We start from the raw sequence: 21,298 nt of genomic DNA on the forward strand, positions 1-21,298 counted from the left end.
GGCGGTACCTCTACAAGAAACTTTATCTTTCTTCGGGCTGCGTGCCATTCTCGTCCTCAGTGTCAGGCTCATCGCAGCGTACACGTAACCCTTAAGGGGCTTTGCACTATAGCATAAAGATGACCGCCACTCTCCCCCGGGGCTGGGTGAGGTAGTCGAGCCGACAGCAGGCTTGTATGCCGGGCTGCTCGAGATGTATTGCGACCCCGGCGTGACGTGTTCGAACGCTAGAGGGCTACAATGCCAATCTCAACGGTGACACCGGGAGCCAGTCATTCTCTCTGCTAGATGCTTCGGTGGGCTGATGTGTATACCCTTGATAGCTTTTTTCCACGAGGAGCAGTCCCAACGGGGCCCTGGGCTTGTCCTGCGCAAGGCTGATGTTACACGACCCTCTCCCCACCGGGAGCAGACCCTCTCATACTACAGTGACGCATGGGCTTCAAGGATCTGGGCATTTCTAGAAGGGTGTTCTGCCTCTCGCACTCCCGCTGGACGACCGGACGAGTCCCCCCTCCCCCCTTGGTGGTAAGCTGCCAGGGCGCGCGCATGCTGGCGATTCATGATTCGGACGACGGTTAAAAACGGCCCCTGTGCTTCAGATCATGGTTGACCTGGCATGCTCTTTCGCCGCTGATACCGCAGAAGTGTAGGGATCATCCGGCGCTGCCAGAGCCGACGGCTCATTTCTACCTATGAGCAGTGGTGGGCCAGAAAACTACATGGTACATGGATGGGAAACTTCGAGAGTGTTTCCTGAAATAGGGGAGAGCCTGTTCGAATCTCATGTCTGATGTCGCATTATCGACGTTAAGATGGGATCTAAAAACGCTAAACTCATGCAAAAAGTTTGAGATGCATCTGAACCTTTTGCTGGGGACAGAAAGACTCCGTCGGGACTGATCACAGGGTTTGCGCAAGACGAAGGACGCCAGATGGATCACCATCCAGCTAAAAGGCAACATCAGGGTAAAGTATGCCCCAGACGCGTAGTTGAAAAAAAAAAAAAAAGTTGAAGCCGGCCGGTATCGGTTCTTCAGCTTCGTGATTCGACATGCTGGATCTGTCGCACGGAAGCAAGGCCTGGCGTTGTCGCCACAGATAAAGTTGCGCATCGATCCGGCTCATCGAACACATGCCTCGGCTGCGGTGCTGTCGGATGGCGGTAAAGTCATTGCGGTTCCTGGTGGGATGTTCATTGTTGATCGGTGGCGTGAACGTTACCCGAAGCTTGTGTCGGCACCCTGACGAGCGTTCGGATGAGCAGCGACGGGTAATTGGCCCAAGGCGTTGAGAAATTGTCTCTTGGTCCCAGGTCTTTGCGTTCAGATCTGGAAAATCAAGTCACGTACATCTGTCATGCCTAGGGACCATGGGGCACACTGTAGAATTTAGAATTTGTTCGTGAAGGCGTACTTACTCGTGAGAAGATGATAGATTTACACCTACTTATACATCCTTCTCCACTCGTCATGGCGAGAAATAGACTCGGACCTGTTGTGTCTCCCGCCGAGGCGGCCCCGAGCACAATGTCGCTGAGGATCAGGCACCGTGACCGCTGTTCGTACCATCCGGGCGCCCAGGATATCCTGTCGAAAGAGCTTCGCACTGCCAAGCTTCCATGATATGACCGGCCTAGCTCCCGCAACTCTCAGGCAAGACGGGAGAAGCCGTCGAACTACCTGTATGTTGTGCTTAAACCTGAGCCTCGACGTCGGGATGGGTGTGTTTCTGAGCCCTGTATTTAAATGAAGCTTCTCAGACCCAGGTCTTGCTCGACGCTTTCCGTTGCAAGACAGAGCAAGATCATCAGTATGCAAGACGCTTCTTAGGCCTGTCAACTTGAGCAGGGGCCGGGAAATTGATATCAAGCAAGGGCTCTTCCCTGTTCCCGGGTTGGCCGAAGAACTTAAAAGCCAGCGATATAACGATATTGCCCCCATCTCATTGAAGCGGTACCGGGTCAAAACGCCAGAGCCATAATGCATCCGATACAACAACGCCCTCACAACGCAGCTTCAGCCCCCAGCTCAGGAACAACTGGGCAAAACACGGCGGCCCGTCCGCGTCCGGGGGCCCGCTCGGAGACTGAGAGCGAGCCCGGACCCGTCATCAATCCCGACGACCACGAAAGAACCCTACTTTCTCGCACCCCTTCAGGCCATGCAGCACGTACCATGATAGTGGCTGAAAGAAGAGCAAGGCGTTCCAGGCACTTGCTCTCCGCCCGACCTCTGACTTACCGCCCTTTCGTACTCCCAGCCAACCATCCCCCGCGAGCCATCGCCAGCCGTGCCCGGAACAGCATCGGCCGGGCAGAAACTGGCGTCGCGCCAGGGGGAAAGAAAAGGCCTGACTGCTGTGGTCCCCCCTAGGGATCCTTTGGTCGCAGGGCATTGGCGGCTGGTCGTGTCAAGCCGCAAATTTGGCGTCTCAGCCGCAGGGACAACCCCGAGCCATGGGCGGATAACGAGGGGTAAAAAAAAAAAAGAAATGGATAAGTTTCGATAATGCCTTTCCGCTAAAATAGGTTTCTTTTAAAGTCAAGTACGCTGCGTGCTTCCAAAAAAACCAGGGATCGTCGAGGAGAGAGCCGTAATTACCAAATCTGTGGTTGGGAAGGATGATGGAGCTTCCCGAACAACGTCCAGGGGTTTGGGGTCGTGAATGCTATTGTCAGGTGAAGCCTCTGCAGGACCGCGTGTCGTTGGTACCTAAGGACGATGCGCAACATAGTCCATACTAGCGGGCGTCATGGCAAAACACGGAAGCACAATACCCTGACAATACCCTGTGACAGCCACTGATGCAATCGAGGTATATTCAGCGCACAATGCTACCGATACTTGCATGCTTTCCAAGCCTCTTCCCCTCGCCCTGTGAGCCTACAGCCCGTATGGCTGTAACCCTTTAACCACTTGTGAGCTTCGAATAAAATAGACGCGTCGGTTCCACCCATCGAAACAAGGTATCGTGTTGACGCTAGCAGCCCAGCCATACAGCGTCGCCATCCCATCTGCCAGTTGAGACGTCATCATCTAGTCCAAAAAAAAGACAAAGAAAAAACAGAAAGGAAAATCACAAGCACCGCAACGCCGAGTTCGCCAGATTTGATGGTGCGCCAGCCTAGGGCGTTTGGCCCGTGAAACGGCTAAGTCTTCCAACACCCGCAGCTATCACATATGAAGCAGCCCGTTCATCTTATTGAGCACTGTGTGACCTGGACCGGGAGACGTGTCGGTTCAGCCCAGGTCTGTTGCTACTGCTGCTCTCTCTCGTGGCACCGTCCCGAACGGCGTCGCTGTAGCTGGGGATTGGCGGATGCGAGGGCCCGGTCAGCAGCGTGGCTGTGCTGCTGCGACTCCGGTTGACCACACGAATAAGGGGCGTGTTTTCTTCACTGTCCGAGCTGTTCCTGCGGCTGCCCTGGTCCGAATGGTCAGGGCTTGTGTAATCTGGGGGCGGGTTCAATGCGTCCTGCATTCCCAAGCCGATGTCGCTCTCCTCGTCATCGTCACGGTCTCCGTGCCCGCTGCCGCTGGGCTCACCGCTCTCGTCGGCGGGAACGAAGTGCGCCAGAGATATATCAGTCGGGCTTCGAATGGGGCCTGGACTCCTTGGAGGGAGGACTCTAAAGTTGCCGCTTCGTGTGCGACTGTGTCCGGTCTGGGGGTTGAGCACCTGACTACCACCGCCGCGAGATGTAGATTGCACAGATTGTGAGTATGACTGCGAGTGTTGAGGAACGCTGGCCGAGTATCCGTCCTTCCGTCCCGCCTCCAAGAGAATGTCGCCCTGCTCAGATCCATATGGCGGCGGAGGTGCCAGGCTGCCAGTCATCGGTGCGAGACCCCACTTCTTGACGTTGGCTTCGATGAAGACGAAGCCGGCTTGGCCAAAGTTAACGTGGACGGCGCAGGGACCATTGGCTCCGACGGCAGGGAAAAAGTTCTGGGACTTGAGACCATGGACGACATCCTCCAGCTTCTTTCCGTTGCGAGTGAAGAAGATTGTGCCCGTGCGAGGGCGATAGCCAACACCAATGACATCGCCTTGCACGTATTGGGGGCCGTACTGTGTACCGTTGAACGGTTGGTTGTAGCGACGCTGGCCAGTCGAAGTGTATGCAGCAGAGTATTTGTGGAAGCCTAAATGCGTCAGCCAAGGGTCGCGAAACATACAAACTAAACGCCAGGACATACCTGGCAGCCTGAATAGCGGGTAAGGCTTCGTGGCCATGCCGATGCTGAGCAATGTGTTTTCAGGCTTGTCGTAGATCTTTGCCTCCCAGTAGTAGACCTCGTTCTGTTTGGGCACAGGCAGGTTACTGAGCACAGTGCATTCGGAGTCGAAGAACTCAATCTCGGTGCGGCCCTCGACGAAGCAGTTGGCAATTTCGAGCTCGGGCTCGAATTCCCAGGCGGAGACACCTTTTTCTTGAATGGCAAGGTACTGGGAGAGCGAGATATCGGTTTGGAGGGACTCGGGCGGATTAGCAGTCACGAAAGCTAAGAGATTGATTCGTCAGTTGAGGCTCTTTCTCGACGATGAACGCCCCATGTGTCGGGACGAAAGGCGCCACAAACGTACCCTTGGCTCTCAAGTATTCTGTGCGCTGAAGTTCCTCCATGGACTCGAGGGCCTCTGCCTCCTCGCGGGCGAATGCTTGCTCGTCATCGTATTCGCCGGGGCGGCCGATGCGGTCAAGGAAGATGCGACCGCTACTTGTGTAGCGGAAGAAGTAGACGATGAGGAAGATGACGGCGATAAGGAAGGCGGAGCCAAAAGAGGACAGGAGGCCGATGACGACGCCGTTAAGGGCGGAGGAGGGATTTGTTGCCGACATGTCGTTGATAGATGTGTAGAAGGTTCGTATGTGGGATCGTGGTCGAATCTGAAGAAGGCTGGCGTCGTCGAAGGTGACTGGCGTCGTCGAAGGAGGGTGGCGACGTCGATTCCCTGGCCGGATGGTCGGGATCGAGGGGACGACTGGCGTCACCGCCGCAAACGCAGCATTCGCTGGGGGTCGTCGGCTAAGGATGCTCAAGTGTGGAAAATCGGTGTTGGGCGCCGTGCTGTGCGATGATGGAACAAAGGAAAAGAAAGATGACGAAGGGCTCGATGGCGGAAAGGTTTCGTGTGATACCAGAGCGCTGGTGCTGATGTGAGGTGACGGGTGGACTGGGTTCGAGTCGGCGTCGGCGGCGGGTGGTGTCGCTTGGTTGCTGTGGTTCCACGGCTTGCCCGACCGAAGCACTGCTGCTGCTGCTGCTGCTGCTGCTGCTGCTGCTGGCTGGGCTGGTGGTGCTGTTGCTGCTTTGCTGATCTGATCTGCTGGGGCCTTGGGTGGGCTAGGCTGCTGCGGGCGGATGGGGACGGAACGGGGGGACACTTGCGTCTTGCGTGGATTCGCCCTTGACTCTGTGCTGATATCGGTATCGATAGTGGCCTGAGGGGCTAGATCGGGCTGTCCAAGGGGTCTCAATCAGGAAAGGCCGCACCGCAGGGTCGACGTCAACGGAGGAGGCCAAGGGAAGGCAAAATCAGGGTATCACTGGAGGGAGAAGAATATTGGACAACCAGACGACTATAGTCGCAGCAAGGAAGGAAAGAAGAATCAAAGGCACCACCTATCGGGTGTTGTGAGAGGGAAGTAGGAAGATGGGATGGATGCATTGGGTCCAAACAGGAGAGGGGAGAGAGCGGAAGCAGTACCTGAGTGATAGACAGACGGAATGCACCTCCAACACTGCCTATCTGCCTGCCTTCTCTCTTGGCTACTGACCATGTACACAGTACCCAGCGGTCCCCACTCTGCCGCATCCTCAGGTGCCAGGGCCTCGCCGGGGTACTCCTGCCAATCGAGAGCACGAGGGCAGGTACCTAGGCACGTGCCTTTCTTGCTAGCAGCCAGAGCTCATTTCCATCGGAACTCAAACAAGTCCAAAGACTGTGGAAGTACCTCACCTCACCTGTCCTGGGTCCTGACTCCAGGACGTAGGCACCCACCTCCAGGCACCGTGCTTGCCTACCCTTATTCCTACCTAAGGTACCTTTCTTCTTGGATTGCTGCTTCTGCTGCTGCTGCTGCGCCGCCAGTAGTGGGCAATGCAGTGGTGGGCAATGGCACTGGGTGGAACCTGCCAGCTGAAGTCATGCAATGCTCATCGGCACATCTTCCTGATCATATCACACGCCCCCCGTTTTTGCGACAAACCACAGCATGCTGAAAATACATCACCATGATGGACGAAACGGCCACCTCATCTCACGATGCCCTCATTTCCCGCATTTCGCTCCCAGCATTCCACAACAACTGCTCCGCCCATCAGCTATTCTGCTCGGTCGGCGCTTAGCGAAGACTCGTTTCAAGACCTTCAAGACCTGACGCGCGCTTGGTCAAATGGTTTCATATGGCCTCCCGTCTGTCTACATTCCTGACTATCTGCAGTCTGTTCCCGTCTCGAATCGCCCCCGCCCCTGCGAAAATCTGTCTCTGTGCATTGCTTCAGCATGCCGGCCCAAGTCCACGGCACTCGGTTGTGCTGGAAGGGTCCTATTCTCACTGTGCCCGTCGCCTCATGAACTTGTACCCGCATATCACTACATGTCCAACCCAGCTGGCCCCGGCCGCCCTAACACCCTGCACATTGAGTTTGCTTACCTAAACTTTCAAGTCATCGAGGTTTCGACGACAACCACCAACCGCCACCACTTCCCAATCTCGATGCTCAGGGCTGTTCAGTCTTGGGTGGCTTTGTATTGCAATCCGACCACTTCACGCATGACCTTCTGTTTTTGCACTTCAATTCCGCCTTGGCCTCTCACTCGGACGAATAGCAGGCAGAGCCATCCACCGCGGCAGGCTTAACATTGTAATTCAGGCAACAAACAATGGCAACGTCTTCCGTGGACATTCAACCTATCTTATTTCACTATGTAATTGTAATGACAACCCAGCCTGTCAGTTTCAGGGGCAAGCCATACAAACTCGAGCCCAACGCACGCGTTTTGTTGTTCGGGCTCGTCGTGGTGAGTTTGAAAAGAACAACCACTCGCCCTCCATGGCGAGAACCATCTCGCAAATGGGCAACCTCAGGAAAGCATCTAGGTTTGGATCCTTGGGCCTATCTCCGCTGGATCCTTCCTTCTCTACCTTAAGAGAGACAGCCTACGCTTTGCTGCCATCCTGGTGCATTATCCACACCAGACTCTGATTCGCGCGATTGATCAACTTACAACATGGCTTCAAATCTTCCACTGGCCATACTTTTCTTCCTCGCCCATTTGACTTCACAATCCGGGGATGAGAATATGGTTGTCGGAGAAATGTGATTGTAACAGTATATTTCCTCTCGCTCCGTCACACAAAAATGGCTGTCCTGATTGCGCTCCCTCCATCCTTGACCAGCTCGATCATTAACAGCCTGTCTGCTGTTGTCTTACTCCCGTCTCATTTCCAACCATAACGCTTTCCGCAGGATGGAGGACAAAGCAGCAAACGGCCCGGGTGCTTTGCCGTATCCAGACATGGCTCCTCCGCCCATGATCACCAATGGATCACCCGGTAACACTCACGTCGACTTACATGAGCCGATCTACCTAGGTCCTTGCAACCAGAAGCATGGGGAAAATCGCCATAACAAGAGACCCTATTGTGATCACTACCAGAATGGTCGCTGCCATGCCTACCAACACTGCAAGTTCCTCCACGTCGCTTTCGGCCAGGACCCAGGCGGCCAGAACGTCCCATACAGCTATGGCCAGACCTTGACGCATAGGCTCCCCTGCCGCAAGCTTGACGCCCAAGGACGCCATACCACAGACCTCAGTTGCGGCCTACACATGTGGCTCCCCAGCGGCATCCTCGAGGGCGACGCCTGGATAAGCCTGTGCTACCCCGATGGCACACCGAACCCCCGGGGCATGGAGATCGTGCACCGCTACAGGCCCAACTACACCGCAGGGTCCCAGCCCTTGGCCTCCTCTCCTCAGTACTGGGATAATAGCATTGCCGGCAACCACTACTTGCCCCCGCCGCCGTTCGCCTCTGGCCCCCCCTTCTACAACCTCATGTCACCCGTGGGGCCTCCGCCTGAATGGTTCGGCCCTCCGGTGATGCCGTTTATCCCTCATCATGATAGTAACCAGCAGGTGGTCAACGTTCGGGGGCTTCCATGTCAGACTCGATCTCGTCGGCGGGAACGTCACGCTGCTGCACCGGCACCATGGTATGGCGAAAACGTCATTGGCAACGAGCTTCCTTCATCCGATCACCAGAGCAATATGGATCATCAGCCCGGCTCACATCAGAGTCGAACTACTCCTCTCAAGCCTCGTCCCAGGGTCAGACTGCCAGGCCAGTACTTCGCGGATGATGAAGACAAGACTGCCTCGGGTGACATTGAAAATGTGTCTGACGTGTCGGAATGCGAAGATCGCTCTGCCTCCTTCGATCTTGAAAATCATCCAACTTGGTCTACCATCGCGGAACACACATCTCTACCTCCAGATCCAGAGTCAGTGGCCGAGGACAACATGTCTCAAGGCGAAGCTCCCGACAACCATTCTTCTGTTGTATATCTAACGCCCAATCGACCATTCGTGGATGATGGCACCCGACCGCGCCCTTTGGTTCGCTCCAGTTCTGCCGACTTTTCTTCCAGACTCGATCCTCAATCTCTTCGCACGAGACATTGTATTTCAGCGCCTTCGTCTTGTCATGCCGACGAGGAAATACCCAAGGTTGAAGAATCCGATGAGACCGAGCCTCGCCTCGTCTCACTAATCCACAATAAGCCCCCATCCCCCATTCAGCGCTCGCCTCCTCTCGGCTCTGACGGTACCTCTGCCGCACAGATTACCGATAGCACGGCCTGCTGTCTCTACAACTCATCGTCTGCGGACTGCACTTCAGATATGGACGAAGACCGTCAACCAAAGACGGTGCGCGCAAGTACCGTCCCGGAAATCCTACTCCCGTCAGCGCGCTCCTCTCCGTCTGCGCCCACCTTCTCCTGGGTTGCGCAGGCCACGGACGATGAACATACCGCCAGCCTAGCCAAGGCGTCCATCACAAGTCTTATCTTGAACGATGAAGACTTTCCTGCCTTGCCTGCCGTTGGCAGCGTCAAACCCCAGAAGAAAGACAAGCCCTCCACGGCCAGCCGCGGCTCGTCTGAGAGTAAGGGGAAGAAGCGGTCCCACGTCAACTAATGCGTGGTTTTGACCTATATACATACGTTATCGGACTCTTAAGTGGTCCGCCTGGACCATCTGCGACTGCTAGGCAGCGCAGGTATACGGTGCAAGTCAACAACACATACGGGAGACGAGTTTGACTTGGAACATGACAGGGTACGTCGGGGATCAGCAGCAGCAACGGCATCATGGCTACATAATGTCTAGGGCATGCCTGCTGGACAGAATCCGCTCTTCTCCCAAACAATGCTACATGCGGTGCTGACATTTTCCAGATTTCTTTATTTTTGCTCTGGTTTTGGGGGGAAAGCTCAGGTTGGGTGGGTGCTGCTTTCGGCTAGAATCATCTGCAGAGTCACTTAAAATGTCTGGCTCGCTGGGAAGAAAGGGGGCGTTACTGGTGGGAGGTTTGGCGGTACAGCCTTGGCAACGGGTTTATGGGACTCGTGCGCTCGCGAACTTTTGGTTTCTTTTAGTACAAGGCTATGGCTGCAAGCACGATGCCGGAATCAGTCTACAGCATGGACATCGGGACACACTCATTCCCAGCTGACGACGTAGGGGTTATTTTGTACACGTGTCTTTGGGCATTAGCAGTCTCAACAGTTTATCATGGAATTCCACTTTGCCCACGTCTTCTGCTTGCGCTGCCGCGACTTGCCGGGAGAGCTGGAGAGCCGCTGCCGGACAAGCCCTAACATGTCCTAACCACATCCCTGCCCGGACTTGACCCAACGGGCCCGGCCGGGCCCCTTTCCGCAGCCTGCCTGCATCTTCAAGATCGTCAAAACTCACACGCGATCACGCCCAACCTTCTTTTCGGCCTAATCCTTTCTCGCCCCCGCCCCCCCCCCCCCCCTCCCTCTCCTTCACCCATGCACCGAATCCATCGTCTAGAAACTGACCCATCGCCCTGGGTCCCGTAGGGCTGTGCTGCCATGCTGCTGCGCCGCGGCCTGATCCTGGGGGGCAAGTCACCCCGGGACATCCCGTCTCAGAGGACGTCAAGCCAATCCAAACCCCATTAGCCCGGCCAACGACATTGTGTCTTGGGAAGACGACTGTGATCCACACGAGCAGAGCAAGCCACATAGGAAGTGAAGCGGTAAGAAGAAAAAGAGCAAGGCCCAATGGTAGATAGGGGGTAAAGTAATGAGAGCACCAATTGGCCCCGCCGCTGCCCAGGATTGAATCTCCTCCCCCAAAGCCGTCTCAAGCTGAGCCAACAACGGGCGATGAAAGCAGCGATTCGCCAGACCGGCAGGTGTGTAGAGAGGGAGCAGGCAGAAAAGTGGTACGACCGACAGAGCGAGTTTTGGAATTTCCAAAAAGAAACGACCACGACTTGCCTGGGATACATTGCGCGCCCCCTCCCTTTCTCTCCCGAAGTTCCAAAGCCTCGCCTTCTGCACAGGGCAGCGTCTCCGATTCCGACACGGCTGCTGTCGCGGGTGCGAGGAGGGGAACAGGGGCCTCGGCGGCGTCGCGCAGCGGCAGCGGGTTGCTGCAGGCGAGGGGACGCTGTAAGCAGCGTCACATGCCGCTGGTGTGCGGCCATTTGTCGACGAGAACAGCGCAATGCGCGTGGCCTTGCATTAGCCTGGAGAAGCTGGTAGGTAGATGGGCGGGGCGGAATGGTGTGCGCGGGTGTGCGCGATGAGGTTCATGTACAGGTACATTGCCATGGGAGATGTCGCTTGCAAGTCTTCAAATCGCGACGAGTCACCTGTCACAACTAAGAAGTGAGCTGTCGCTCCTGACGCAGGATGTCATCGTGGGGGACGCTGGCGGACAGTCATGCGTAGGACTGGATATGCGAGGGATGACTAACAGCCATCCATGATTGAGATATAAGGACGAAGATGTGCCCATTCGCGAGGATGGTGATCGAAATTTCAGCACAAACAGACAGGGTATCTTTGTGTACGCTAAGCTGCCCATCGAAGCTCGCCGGCTTCTCGCATCGCCCGCTCTCTAGCTAAATTTTCTACATTCCCACGACAGGAAAAAGATACTAAATACATGCTCACAAACCAACAGTTCTTTCCTCGAGAGACAAACCGCCTCCTTATCCCCCAAATGTTATCCTCCGGTTGAACTTGATGTTTCCAAAGTTGGCCCGAAATCAGACATTATGGCAGACGCCTTGTTGGGGTACTCTTCACTCCAAGATCCAAGATGCAAAACGTCGGAAGCTGCCTCAGAACCGAAATGACCAGACAAACGGGATCGAGACTCCCAAATATCGTGCTTTGCAAAGGTGTTGTTTGGCGGTTCGCTCGCCATGCCTCTGATTTGAGAGGAATGAGACGACCCAAGGAATAAGAACCCGTCCTTTGGGCCATGCGCTGAGCTGGAAACCGTTGCGGTCAACGCACGCTGCGAAATGTGTTCCACGGATCGGATAGCTGCCTCGTCTCTCCACCACTGGAATAGAACATCCAGCTCCCAGCGCTGTTTGTCTACAATCTGGAGGTGTGTGCTTTCCGTAAAGGCAGCGGCTAGAATCTCCACCTGCAGCGGCGAGATGCGGAGATATTGAAGGAGCCAGCGATTGATATAGTCGGTCTTGTTCATCGCCTTAGTATCACGGAGTAAATGAGATATTTCGTACTCCTTGAATGCAGCACGCATCTGATCTCCCCTGTCAACAGTATTCATGGGCGACTTGGCAACCTGCTTCAAGTTGGACAATACGGTCAAAGGCTCGCGCCCGAGGAGATGGTGAGGCTGAGATAGTAGCGCGGGATAACGACGGTAGAAGAAGGTCTCCTCCGTGTCGGATGTAGAATCATCTAGAATGATTTCGTCGTCCGTTTGTAGACCAAGTGCAAATGCTATATGGTAAGGTGGATCTTCATAAGGTGCTGCTTCCGCCACGCAACGATTGTAAAGCTCGCGAACTCGGGTGGTCGCCTCTGCTAGACGTGCCAGCTCTGCTTGTTCGTCCGCTCGAAAGCTGCGCAGGAGTTCGAGTTCTCTGGCACTGACCGTACGATTGGTGCGCTCCTTCAGACCCAAATCGTACGTGAGCTCTTGCTGAGCCAGAAGGATATCCTCCACTTCTTCTTGGGCAATGTTCATCTCGGCAATGGCATCCGATAGATCGGTCCAGAGTGGGTGGACCTCGACCGAAGGGCGATCCGGCAGAATGCCCATCAACATGGAACGCATACCCACTGAGTCTTGGGCTTCAGCTTTTGCTTGCAAATGATGTCCCTTTGTGTTGTCAGTTGTGATGTCGGCCATAGCAAGCGTTCTGAAAAAGCGAATCTCGAGCCGATTGCTATCTTCCTCCAGCTGATCTAAGTCCACCTCGAGACCCTCGTACTCGGTTTCCTTGGTGTGATAATCCGTCCGGAGAAGCTGCATTTCCTGGAAGCGAATCTGAAGTGGCGTAGACAAGGCATCAAGTTCGGTCCGCTGACTGCTGGCAATCAGTCTCCGGGCAAGGCCCATGAACGCATTATCGGCCTCGTCTTTGCGTCGACGAAGGTCTCTCAATTGTTTCCTGTTGCCAGCCATTGACACTCGCGATCGCTCGGCTTGCTGTCGCTTCTGTTTCAAAAGCATCCACAATCCTTGTATCTCAACATCGGAGTAGTGCTCATAATTCGCCTCGGATTCAGCTGTGTGAGGACTTGATGTTGGATCGTTTTGTGTAAAGCGTGCCATGTGATTGCGTATTTTTGCTGTGATTTCTTTCCTTTTCCGCATGATGGCGGCGGGCGTTCCTGCGGTTGGTGGCAGTGGTGGGAAGGCATGGTCGTGGTCGCTTTCGCGTTCTGTCGAGTCGGCATCGGTGAGATTGTCGTGTTTTTCGGAATACTCTGCCTGTAAGGGCAAGGAAGGCGTCAGCGTCGTGGTCAAAGAAGAACGACGCGCGCCAAGTTCGTGCAGCTCATTGTGCTGGTCGAGCCGCCAGGACTGGGGTGCCAGCTGCTCAGCTGGCAGCCCAAGGCGTCTCCTATCGAGAAGTGGCTCGTTTCGGGGTTGCGAGGTAAGCAGCAAGGGTCGAGAAAGGGAAACCCTTGGAAGATTTGGCTTTGAGTTGGGTACATTAATGCTTATCTGTTGGTTCGGTCGAGGTGGTGGTGCTGGAGGCAGCGGCAAGGGCGGCGACAACGGCGACGCCGTGGGTGGACGATGGGAAATCGCCAAAGCCCCTGGAAGCATACCGTCGGTGTCCCGTAGTTTTGTTGTCGATGTGGGCAAGGGAGCCTCGTTGGAAGATCGCGACGAGCCATCCGCTGGCCAAGTCGTTGTGTTGACGAGTCGCGACTGTCGTGGAAAGGCGGAGGTGAGGATGGGCGTCTGGACGCGTTGGTCGAGGAACGGGGGGCTAGGAAAGCAATAGGTTGTTCGGCACGTGGTTGCCATCTAGCGATGGTGCAAATGCGATAATGACAAGCTTATGTTGTGTACGCGTTGCACAGAGCTGGCATGCTGGTACGGCAGTTGTATAGTGAGTCATTCGAGAGATTCATCCCTACGCAGAGCATGTGCAGGAGAGACAAATGGGAAAGGACGGAGCCCGCGAGCGAGGCGTCCGTCTCACTCGGTGAGAGACAGACCACGCCGGTGGTATTGAGAAGTATGTGGCCGGCTGGTGTGTGGCATTTGAGCTGGAGGTACGGACTGGGCTCTCGGATGATTACAGCTTGGATGCCAAGAAGAGCGGGTGAGGAAATTACAGGACAGGAGGCTCTGCCTCGTCTTTCGTCTCCAAAGTGCCCCCAATCTGGCGGACAAAACAACAGCTCAACGAGTATGCATGACAGTCGGTCAAGCATGATACCCACGTTATCATCATGTGGACGGCAACTAATCGGACTGTGACGGCTTTTCGAGCAAAGCCCCACGTTTCTCTCTGCCGTCGCCAGGAAGCAGCGACGGGAGCTAGGTTGAGCCCCCCCAAGCTAGGGAAGCCCCGAGCGCTAGAATTGCGCTGGCCGCATGCCAACTACTATACGCCCAAGGTGGGGGACTACAGGGGGCAAGACCCGAGGGCCCACTTCCCGAGAAGGCAGCTAGCTATCTACCTTGTCTACCTACTAGGTAGCTGTACGGTAGCTTTGTGGTAATACGATGGATGATGAGATGGCGCCAGGAATTCGGGAGAGGAAGGGAAAGTGCATTCACAACCCACGGGTGGCGCACCTGCCGTTTCTGCGCTCCATCCAACTGGAAGGGACACACGCATACCGGCCGGAAGGCAAGTACCTTGGGGAGGTATCTAAGGTAAGGTGAGGTAGGAAGTACGATGTGACAGCCTGCCCCGCCACTGCTTGTTCCTCTTTACGTGTTGCTACCACTCTCAAATGTGTAGTGTGTGTTTCACACCTTACCCCTCATCCCACCTTCCCCATCTCACTGTTCCGCATAATCCATGTACAGATACGTCCGCCTCGCAACCCACCCCGAGAACATTTGGCCAACCAGGCCACCACCATCAAGGCAGGCCGTCACAACGAATTTGGGCACCGACACATGTCAACTTTCAAACAGCCCATACGCCGACGGACAAGGGACACCGCAGCTGAAGCCATGTGCATCGCATGCGTGTCTGTCTGCCCATGAAGTTTGGGCTCGAATTGCGTCTGAACAGCACCATGCTTCGATGAGCCGCGCCTCTCCTTCCGTCCATGACCCATCGCATCATGGTCTGGCCGGTTCATTCGGTCACCCAGATCGAACCACGTCCAGCATTTTGTCTATGAGCCACGTACTGGTGCATAGGTCCGCATGGAGTCATTCTGCCAGCACAACCCGTCTGCCCGCTTTCGCACCCTGTTGCGTCCCAATCCAGTCGGGTCAAATCGAGCCTCCGTCGTCCAGGTCATCACTGTGCAGCCTGCCCACGTCGCATGGCATGCCGTCCCCACCCCCCTCGAATTAGACCGACAGCGCGTGCATATCGGTGCAGTCTGCCAGTCAAATCTCCCTCGAACCGTCACGGGTTATGCTACAGCGCATGCTCCAACGAACCCGAGCCCACCGCCATCAACTCAAAGGAAGAGGTTGTATGCTCAAAGCTCAAGGCCCAAGGCCCGATGTCCCTCGCCTTATCTATCTTGTCGTTCGCTGCCTTGTTTCGTCGGGCTGCGGCCACATGACCAGAACCTCGTTCGGCACCTTTCTTCCTCCACATCGACTTGCGTCAGCCTCGAATTTTGCGTCCTTTTGCTTTCACCCTCCCCGATCGTCGGGACACGACAAATGCCCCAGCCAGCTGTGGTGCTGGTCTTGTGCAAACTTGCTCTGACGTACGACAACTCACTCGCAACTTCATGCAGCACTTCTCGCCATGCGCAAACATAGATCCGACAAACACAGGCCACGGTCTGAGTGGAGCGAATGGATTTGGTCCGAAGAGCATGGTACCTACTACCATGGACGACAGCGATCAAATGGTATGAAACCATGATATATTCTCCCCTCCCTCAGGCAAATTCAGCGCTTACACATGCCCAGGCGAGTGGTTGTATGAAGACCAAGATGGCCAGGCCTTGGGTGGTGCTGCCGCGGAAGACTCTGCAACTCCTCGACAGGATATGGACGACCTAGTGCAGGGTTTGAGTACCTTGTCCACCAATGCCGGAGACGACTCCGAAGCTGATGATGGCCTTGGCGAAGCCTCTACCCAACGTTGGTTGATTGACCTATCACCGTCAGGAGAGCTTCCAATCTAACGCGTTACTACTGGTCGCAGAGACGGAATATCAATTCACCAATGCAACGCACGAGTCTGATCGTTCCCGTCGTCATCGGCAAAAGGGGAAGAACAAGCACGTTTCCTACGAAGCCGTTTTGGAGCAGGAACAGGTCCCTGAGCCGGAGGGCGCCGGCGCCTATGAACCAAACCCCGGCCCTGAAGTCAACCCAACGTCTGTATATGGTGCGCTTGACATATCCAACGACCCCGAAATAGCGCAACTGCTGGAACAAAACCCCGAGCTATCAACGCTCTATGCTCAAGAAGGGGCCCCCTCCAGCAGTGGAGCGTATGGTGCGTACTTTGCCGGCGCTCATGAAACTACTCAAACGCGACTATGCTGACCAGGCCAGCATCCGTCATTTCACTCGATCACCAGGCCGCCCAACAGGATCACATTTCAGGCGATGGTCAGGTCGGCGACAGAGAAGTCCTGGACAAACGTAGGCTACTCGAACCTTTGTTCAGAAACGAAACTGACGTCTTGTTCAGGCTATAAGGTTCACAAGTCTAAATACTTTCAAGTTGGCGAGGTAGGGCACAACAACGCAGTCATCAACACGTGGAAGATCGTTAACATGTAAGCAGGTGTTCAAAGTGCTATGGCCAGAACCTATGGGAGTCATGCCAGGCGCCGCTACACTTTCTGATAGAGACGCGCTCAGAGATCGATATGGCGGGCTGGTACATGTCGGTTTTCGAAGATTCATTGTGATAGCGACAGATGAGGGTCACAGTACTTGTGTGTACGTTGCTCGTTCTACGTGGAGCATGTGTCGCTTGTTGCTGATCCCGGAAACAGGCCCATCCTTACATACGGAGGTCAAGGCTGTAGGAAAAGAGGTGTCAAGCCCCGGCACCACGGAATTATCTACACGTCAACCAAACCCCTGATGCTTGAAGGCGAGCCGCCGCTTGGTGCGCCTCCAGCAAAAATGGAGGTCACGACACGGGGGGAGAAGCTCTCGAAGTCTTCTCGCGCTAATTACTCCAAGATGATGACCGTTGAACACAACGTCAAAGTGATGTTCATTGGACGAATCGGAGCTGACTATCCAGTTGTCTATACTGCCATCAATGACTGCTGGGATAACAAGGATCACCACAGGCAGGGCAACGACGATGGGCCGGCAGCGCAACATTAAAGGTTGTTGCGTGCACCCCTGACCTGCGGAGACCGAGGCGCCCGAGTCAGCGTCTCCGGTTCAATGCCGCGATATTAATACGTTTTGTGAGGAGGTTTCCCTTCACCACACCAAGCCGTCGCAACAGCGTCACCGTTTATGGAGGCAGTACGTGTGCGCGCAGCATGCGGGTTCTTCCCAAGCTGTGTGCTCCCTTGCCGATTGCGATTATGATTTACGATATGAGGTTCTATACGTTGGGCGGAGAGCACGGGCAACAGCCAGCATGGTTGAAGGGCTAGCTACTGCGTCATGACATGAGAGAAGCACGTTAGGGAAGTGTTATGAGATAGTTGTTTCCAGGGTACCCGAGGACTGAACCGACCGATATGTACACGCAGAATGCCATTGTCAACTGTTCCTTTCGCTTCTCAGCACACGTGCCTCTTGTTCCTTCACTTAAACTGCCCCATGTCCTTGAAGGAGTCAGGGCCGCGACGACGCCGTTTCATAATGGCCTCTGGACGGCTACATAGCTTCGTGGTGAGGCCTCTGAGACCACATGACTCGAGTGCTTCTCGCCACGACGACCTACGGCAGCTTGGAAGCCAAGATTGACTGGTAGAAGAAGAAAATCAGAAAGCGAAGACTGAGAAGCGACGCCACGACGCGTCGCCGAATCTGAGGCGCAGGCTGTTCCTGCAGCGAATGTGCAGTTTCCAATGTTTTGGGATTTGGTGGGTCCCTGGTTGCCTAGCGTGGCGCGACGCCCGAACAAGGCGGCCCTGTTCAAGGCACCTAGCACCGAATGGAAATAAGGACAATGTCGGTTCCCCTCAGACAAGCTTCACAACCGATGAGGACGAGGAGATGTCGATGGGCCGCGTCGGTGAAACCCCACGCCGTATTTCGGTGTGGCAAAGGTGAACCCCCGCTCAGACTTGGCTCGGAGATGGGGGACGACAAGGGTTAGCTTCCCCGGACCAAGTCCATGTTCGCTTCTTCTCAGCAGTTGTGAGCCGAGCCTCGGTATCTCCCCCCCGCAAACGTCATGTTCCAATGGCCCAATCGGTGTGGAGAGGCCTGGATTCTGCGTGGCTTCTGTTTAGCAATGCAGGACACTTTCTCCAGATCCAGCGTCTGAGCCCCGTTGATCTGGTAAGCAACCTTCTCGACTAAGCCGATACCCGACGACAAAACGATTGAGAGAGCCTGCATTCTGTCGACTGGCTCATCCTCTTTCTTGCATCCATCCTTTCCAATCTCTCCCCCAATCCTCCATCCTCGAGCTCCCCGCCCGCTGCCGACCTTGACCCATTCGATCCTCGAACACGTCGCGACCGCAATCATGGTTTCCGAGACGGATCTCCACGACTACCCCTCCCTCTTCTCCCTCAAGGGCAAGGTCGCCGTCATCACGGGTGGCTCCCGCGGCCTCGGCCTGCACGCAGCCTCCGCGTAAGCATCGTGTTTCCTGCCTTCCCTCCCTTCGTCATGCCAGCCGGCAACTCGGTCCCATCACACGCTGACCTGTGCCACGCGAACCCTCCAGCATCCTGCAAGCCGGCGCCTCCAAGGTCTTCATCTCGTCCCGCAAAGCGGCAGCCTGCGACTCGGCCTGCAAAGAGCTCAACGCGCTCCCGAACCTCGCGCCCGGCGCCGTCGCCATCTCGGCGCCCGCCGACATTGCCACCCCCGAGGGCGTCGCCTCGCTGCTGGCGACGGTCAAGAAGCACACGCCGCACGTCGACCTGCTGCTCGCCAACGCCGGCGCGACGTGGGGCGAGGCCTTTGACAGCCACCCCGACGGCGCCTTCGCCAAGGTCATGGACCTCAACGTCAAGGCCGTCTTCGCGACGATCCGCGACTTCGCGCCGCTGCTGCAGGTGCGCGCGTCGCGCGACGACCCCAGCCGCGTCATCATCACGGCGTCGGTCGCCGGCCTCGGCGTCGGCTCCCTCGGCGAGGCCGGCACCTACGGCTACAGCGCCAGCAAGGCCGCCGTCATCCACCTCGGCCGCAACCTCGCGCTCGAGCTCGGCGGCCGCGGCATCACGGTCAACTCGATCGCGCCCGGCTTCTTCCCCAGCAAAATGTCCAACGGCCTGCTCGACATGGCGGGCGGGCCCGAGGTCGTCGGCAAGGGCAACCCCATGGGCCGCCTCGGACGGCCCGAGGACATTGCCGGCGCCGTCGTCTACCTGGCGAGCCGCGCCGGGTCGCACGTCAACGGCGAGACGATTGCCATTGACGGTGGCGCGCTGTGGGCGCGGGGCGAGCTGAACGTGAAGCTGTAGACGAGGATGGCGTGGATGGACGAGTGAGGCAGTCAAGTTGTATACACTTGGATGACCTGGGATGAATAAAGATCGAGGCAGTGTCACTGATGAAATAAAATAACGTTTCTCTTGTATTACGATTTGTGTGGCGACGGGGGCCGTCAGGCGAAACATCTCGACACTCTAAACATCTTGCTGCTGCTTTGCGTCTACTATGCATAACCATTTATCATGTCCCGTCCACTAGATTCGATCACCCGGCAAGAGGCTTTCTCGCGACCCACGTGCTCGCGCGGTACAGCGTCTGCATCATCGACTCGTCGTCCTGGATGTAGGGCGCCGGGCGGTCCGTCTCGCGGGCCTCGACGACGAAGCCGACGCGCTCGACGAGGGCCATGACCTCGTCGTCGGCGAGCTCGAAGGAGCCCGGGTCGGCGATGCCGGACGAGTTGTTGTAGTCGTGCTCGCCGTCACCGTCGTCGTCGCGGCCGTGGTTGCCGGGCGCGTTGTTCTCAAAGTGCCACAGCAGGGGCCCGACGTTGACGAGGATGCCGCCGGGCTTGAGGCAGCTGAGGATGGTCTCGAGGTAGCGCACGAGGTTAGGCGCCGTGTCGAGGAAGAAGACGGTGGCGACGACGTCGTAGGTTGCGCGCCGCGCCTCGTCGCCGTAGAGGCAGAGGAAATCGGCGGCGCACATGGACATGGTGCCTGGCTGGGCGGCGGGGGACGACGACGACGGCGACGACACCGAGGCGAGGGCGGTGCCTGGGTGCAGGTCGGGCACGGCGTAGCTGCGGAGGTGGTTCTCGCGCGTGCGGTGGTTCGAGAAGGTGTGGACCCAGGGGAAGATGGTGAACTGGCCGGCGGTCTTGGTATGGTTGAGGATGAAGTCCGAGGCGAGGAGCTGGTGGTAGGAGATCTCGTTCCCCTCGACGTCACAGCCGGCGCGGCAGAGTTCGAAGACGAGTCGGCCGAGACCGGCGCCGGGGACGAGGACGCTGAGATTTGGGCCGCTGTCGTTGCCACTGCTGCTGCTGCTGAGGCGCGCGCGCTGGCTCTCGACGGCGGCGAAGACGGGGCTATAGGAAGCCTGGCGCTCGGAGGCGCCAGCGGCGGTCCAGTCGCGGAAGAACTGGCGCAGGGTGCTGCGAGCCTTGTCAATGTCGCTGTGCTTGGCAATGCCCACCCACTCGCGGGCGAGGGCCGGCTCGTCGGCTGAGGCCGAGGCAGCAGGGTCAGGATTGGCAAGACCAAAGGACTTGATGCCGTGGTGGGCTATGGCACGGGCCAGTTGTGCGTTGGCGTCGATGGCTTCGTCGGTGCGGTCGAGAGTCTCCAGAAAGTTGAAGGGGGGTGCCGCGAGCATCTGCCATTGGGCCTGGGGCAGGGCGTAGAAGCTCTGGCGGCGCAGGTGGGTGACGTTGAAATGTGCCACCTTGGCATATTGGCTGATGTCTGGTCAGCGAGAGCCTGGTTGCTGTGCGCATGTGCAGGGGAGAGAGATGCTGAAGAGGGATGCTGAAGAGGGGTGTCAATGAGCTTAGGGTCAGCAGTCAAGATGCTGTGGTTGTTGTGTAACCACCCATGCCCGTCGTGGGCTGGCAGGTCGCTCTCACGACGAGGTGCGGTGAGTCACGGCACGGGGAGGAAGCATCATGTGAAGACGTGCCCAAAGCGTTGTTGGGCGGCAAGCAACGTACAGGTAGGAGTCGAGGGCACAGCAGACAACCTTCTTTTCCTCCGGGTCCTCAAACATCTCGTGGCCAGTCTGGTCCCAGGACCCGTCTTCGGCCGCGGCCATACTGAATCCTGTTTTGTTCTGCGCCTGTGTGGTGGTGGTGGTGATGATGATGGTGGGGTTGCAATAACCTCGACAGGGTTAGGTGCTTCCTAGCACTTGGCGCGGGGCAACGGAACGAGCTTCGACAAGGAAAGACGGGGTTCGCAGCAATGCTATCGCATGGCGGACATGGGACATG

The 21,298-nt window shown here is 56.6% G+C and overlaps 6 protein-coding genes across 6 annotated transcripts; 3 read left to right on the forward strand and 3 right to left on the reverse strand.

The window, feature by feature from the left end:
* Window positions 1-3,201: 3,201 nt before the first annotated feature.
* SSH4 lies at window positions 3,202-4,846 on the reverse strand (the record flags this gene model as incomplete). Its single annotated transcript, XM_028639042.1, has 3 exons — window positions 3,202-4,148; window positions 4,203-4,508; window positions 4,591-4,846. The coding sequence occupies 3 exons, from the start codon at window positions 4,844-4,846 to the stop codon at window positions 3,202-3,204; spliced, it is 1,509 nt and encodes a 502-aa protein (XP_028496396.1).
* A 2,636-nt stretch (window positions 4,847-7,482) lies between these two features.
* D7B24_004878 (uncharacterized protein) lies at window positions 7,483-9,216 on the forward strand (the record flags this gene model as incomplete). The annotated part of the gene is made up of 1 exon (XM_028639043.1): window positions 7,483-9,216. One exon carries the CDS (start codon window positions 7,483-7,485, stop codon window positions 9,214-9,216), a length of 1,734 nt encoding a protein of 577 aa, XP_028496397.1.
* A 1,913-nt stretch (window positions 9,217-11,129) lies between these two features.
* On the reverse strand, window positions 11,130-12,876 carry D7B24_004879 (uncharacterized protein; the record flags this gene model as incomplete). Its single annotated transcript, XM_028639044.1, has 2 exons — window positions 11,130-11,179; window positions 11,427-12,876. 2 exons carry the CDS (start codon window positions 12,874-12,876, stop codon window positions 11,130-11,132), a joined length of 1,500 nt encoding a protein of 499 aa, XP_028496398.1.
* Window positions 12,877-15,508: 2,632 nt separating this feature from the next.
* On the forward strand, window positions 15,509-17,061 carry D7B24_004880 (uncharacterized protein; the record flags this gene model as incomplete). The annotated part of the gene is made up of 8 exons (XM_028639045.1): window positions 15,509-15,614; window positions 15,676-15,849; window positions 15,914-16,210; window positions 16,270-16,359; window positions 16,409-16,449; window positions 16,505-16,662; window positions 16,719-16,738; window positions 16,976-17,061. 8 exons carry the CDS (start codon window positions 15,509-15,511, stop codon window positions 17,059-17,061), a joined length of 972 nt encoding a protein of 323 aa, XP_028496399.1.
* A 1,327-nt stretch (window positions 17,062-18,388) lies between these two features.
* Window positions 18,389-19,337, forward strand: D7B24_004881 (uncharacterized protein; the record flags this gene model as incomplete). Its single annotated transcript, XM_028639046.1, has 2 exons — window positions 18,389-18,498; window positions 18,593-19,337. The coding sequence occupies 2 exons, from the start codon at window positions 18,389-18,391 to the stop codon at window positions 19,335-19,337; spliced, it is 855 nt and encodes a 284-aa protein (XP_028496400.1).
* Window positions 19,338-19,572: 235 nt separating this feature from the next.
* On the reverse strand, window positions 19,573-21,120 carry D7B24_004882 (uncharacterized protein; the record flags this gene model as incomplete). The annotated part of the gene is made up of 2 exons (XM_028639047.1): window positions 19,573-20,767; window positions 21,020-21,120. 2 exons carry the CDS (start codon window positions 21,118-21,120, stop codon window positions 19,573-19,575), a joined length of 1,296 nt encoding a protein of 431 aa, XP_028496401.1.
* Between the last annotated feature and the right edge of the window lie 178 nt (window positions 21,121-21,298).

The sequence above is a fragment of the Verticillium nonalfalfae genome (genome assembly GCF_003724135.2).
Source record: "Verticillium nonalfalfae strain VnAa140/NRRL 66861 chromosome Unknown scaffold_29, whole genome shotgun sequence".
NCBI lineage: Eukaryota > Fungi > Ascomycota > Sordariomycetes > Glomerellales > Plectosphaerellaceae > Verticillium > Verticillium nonalfalfae.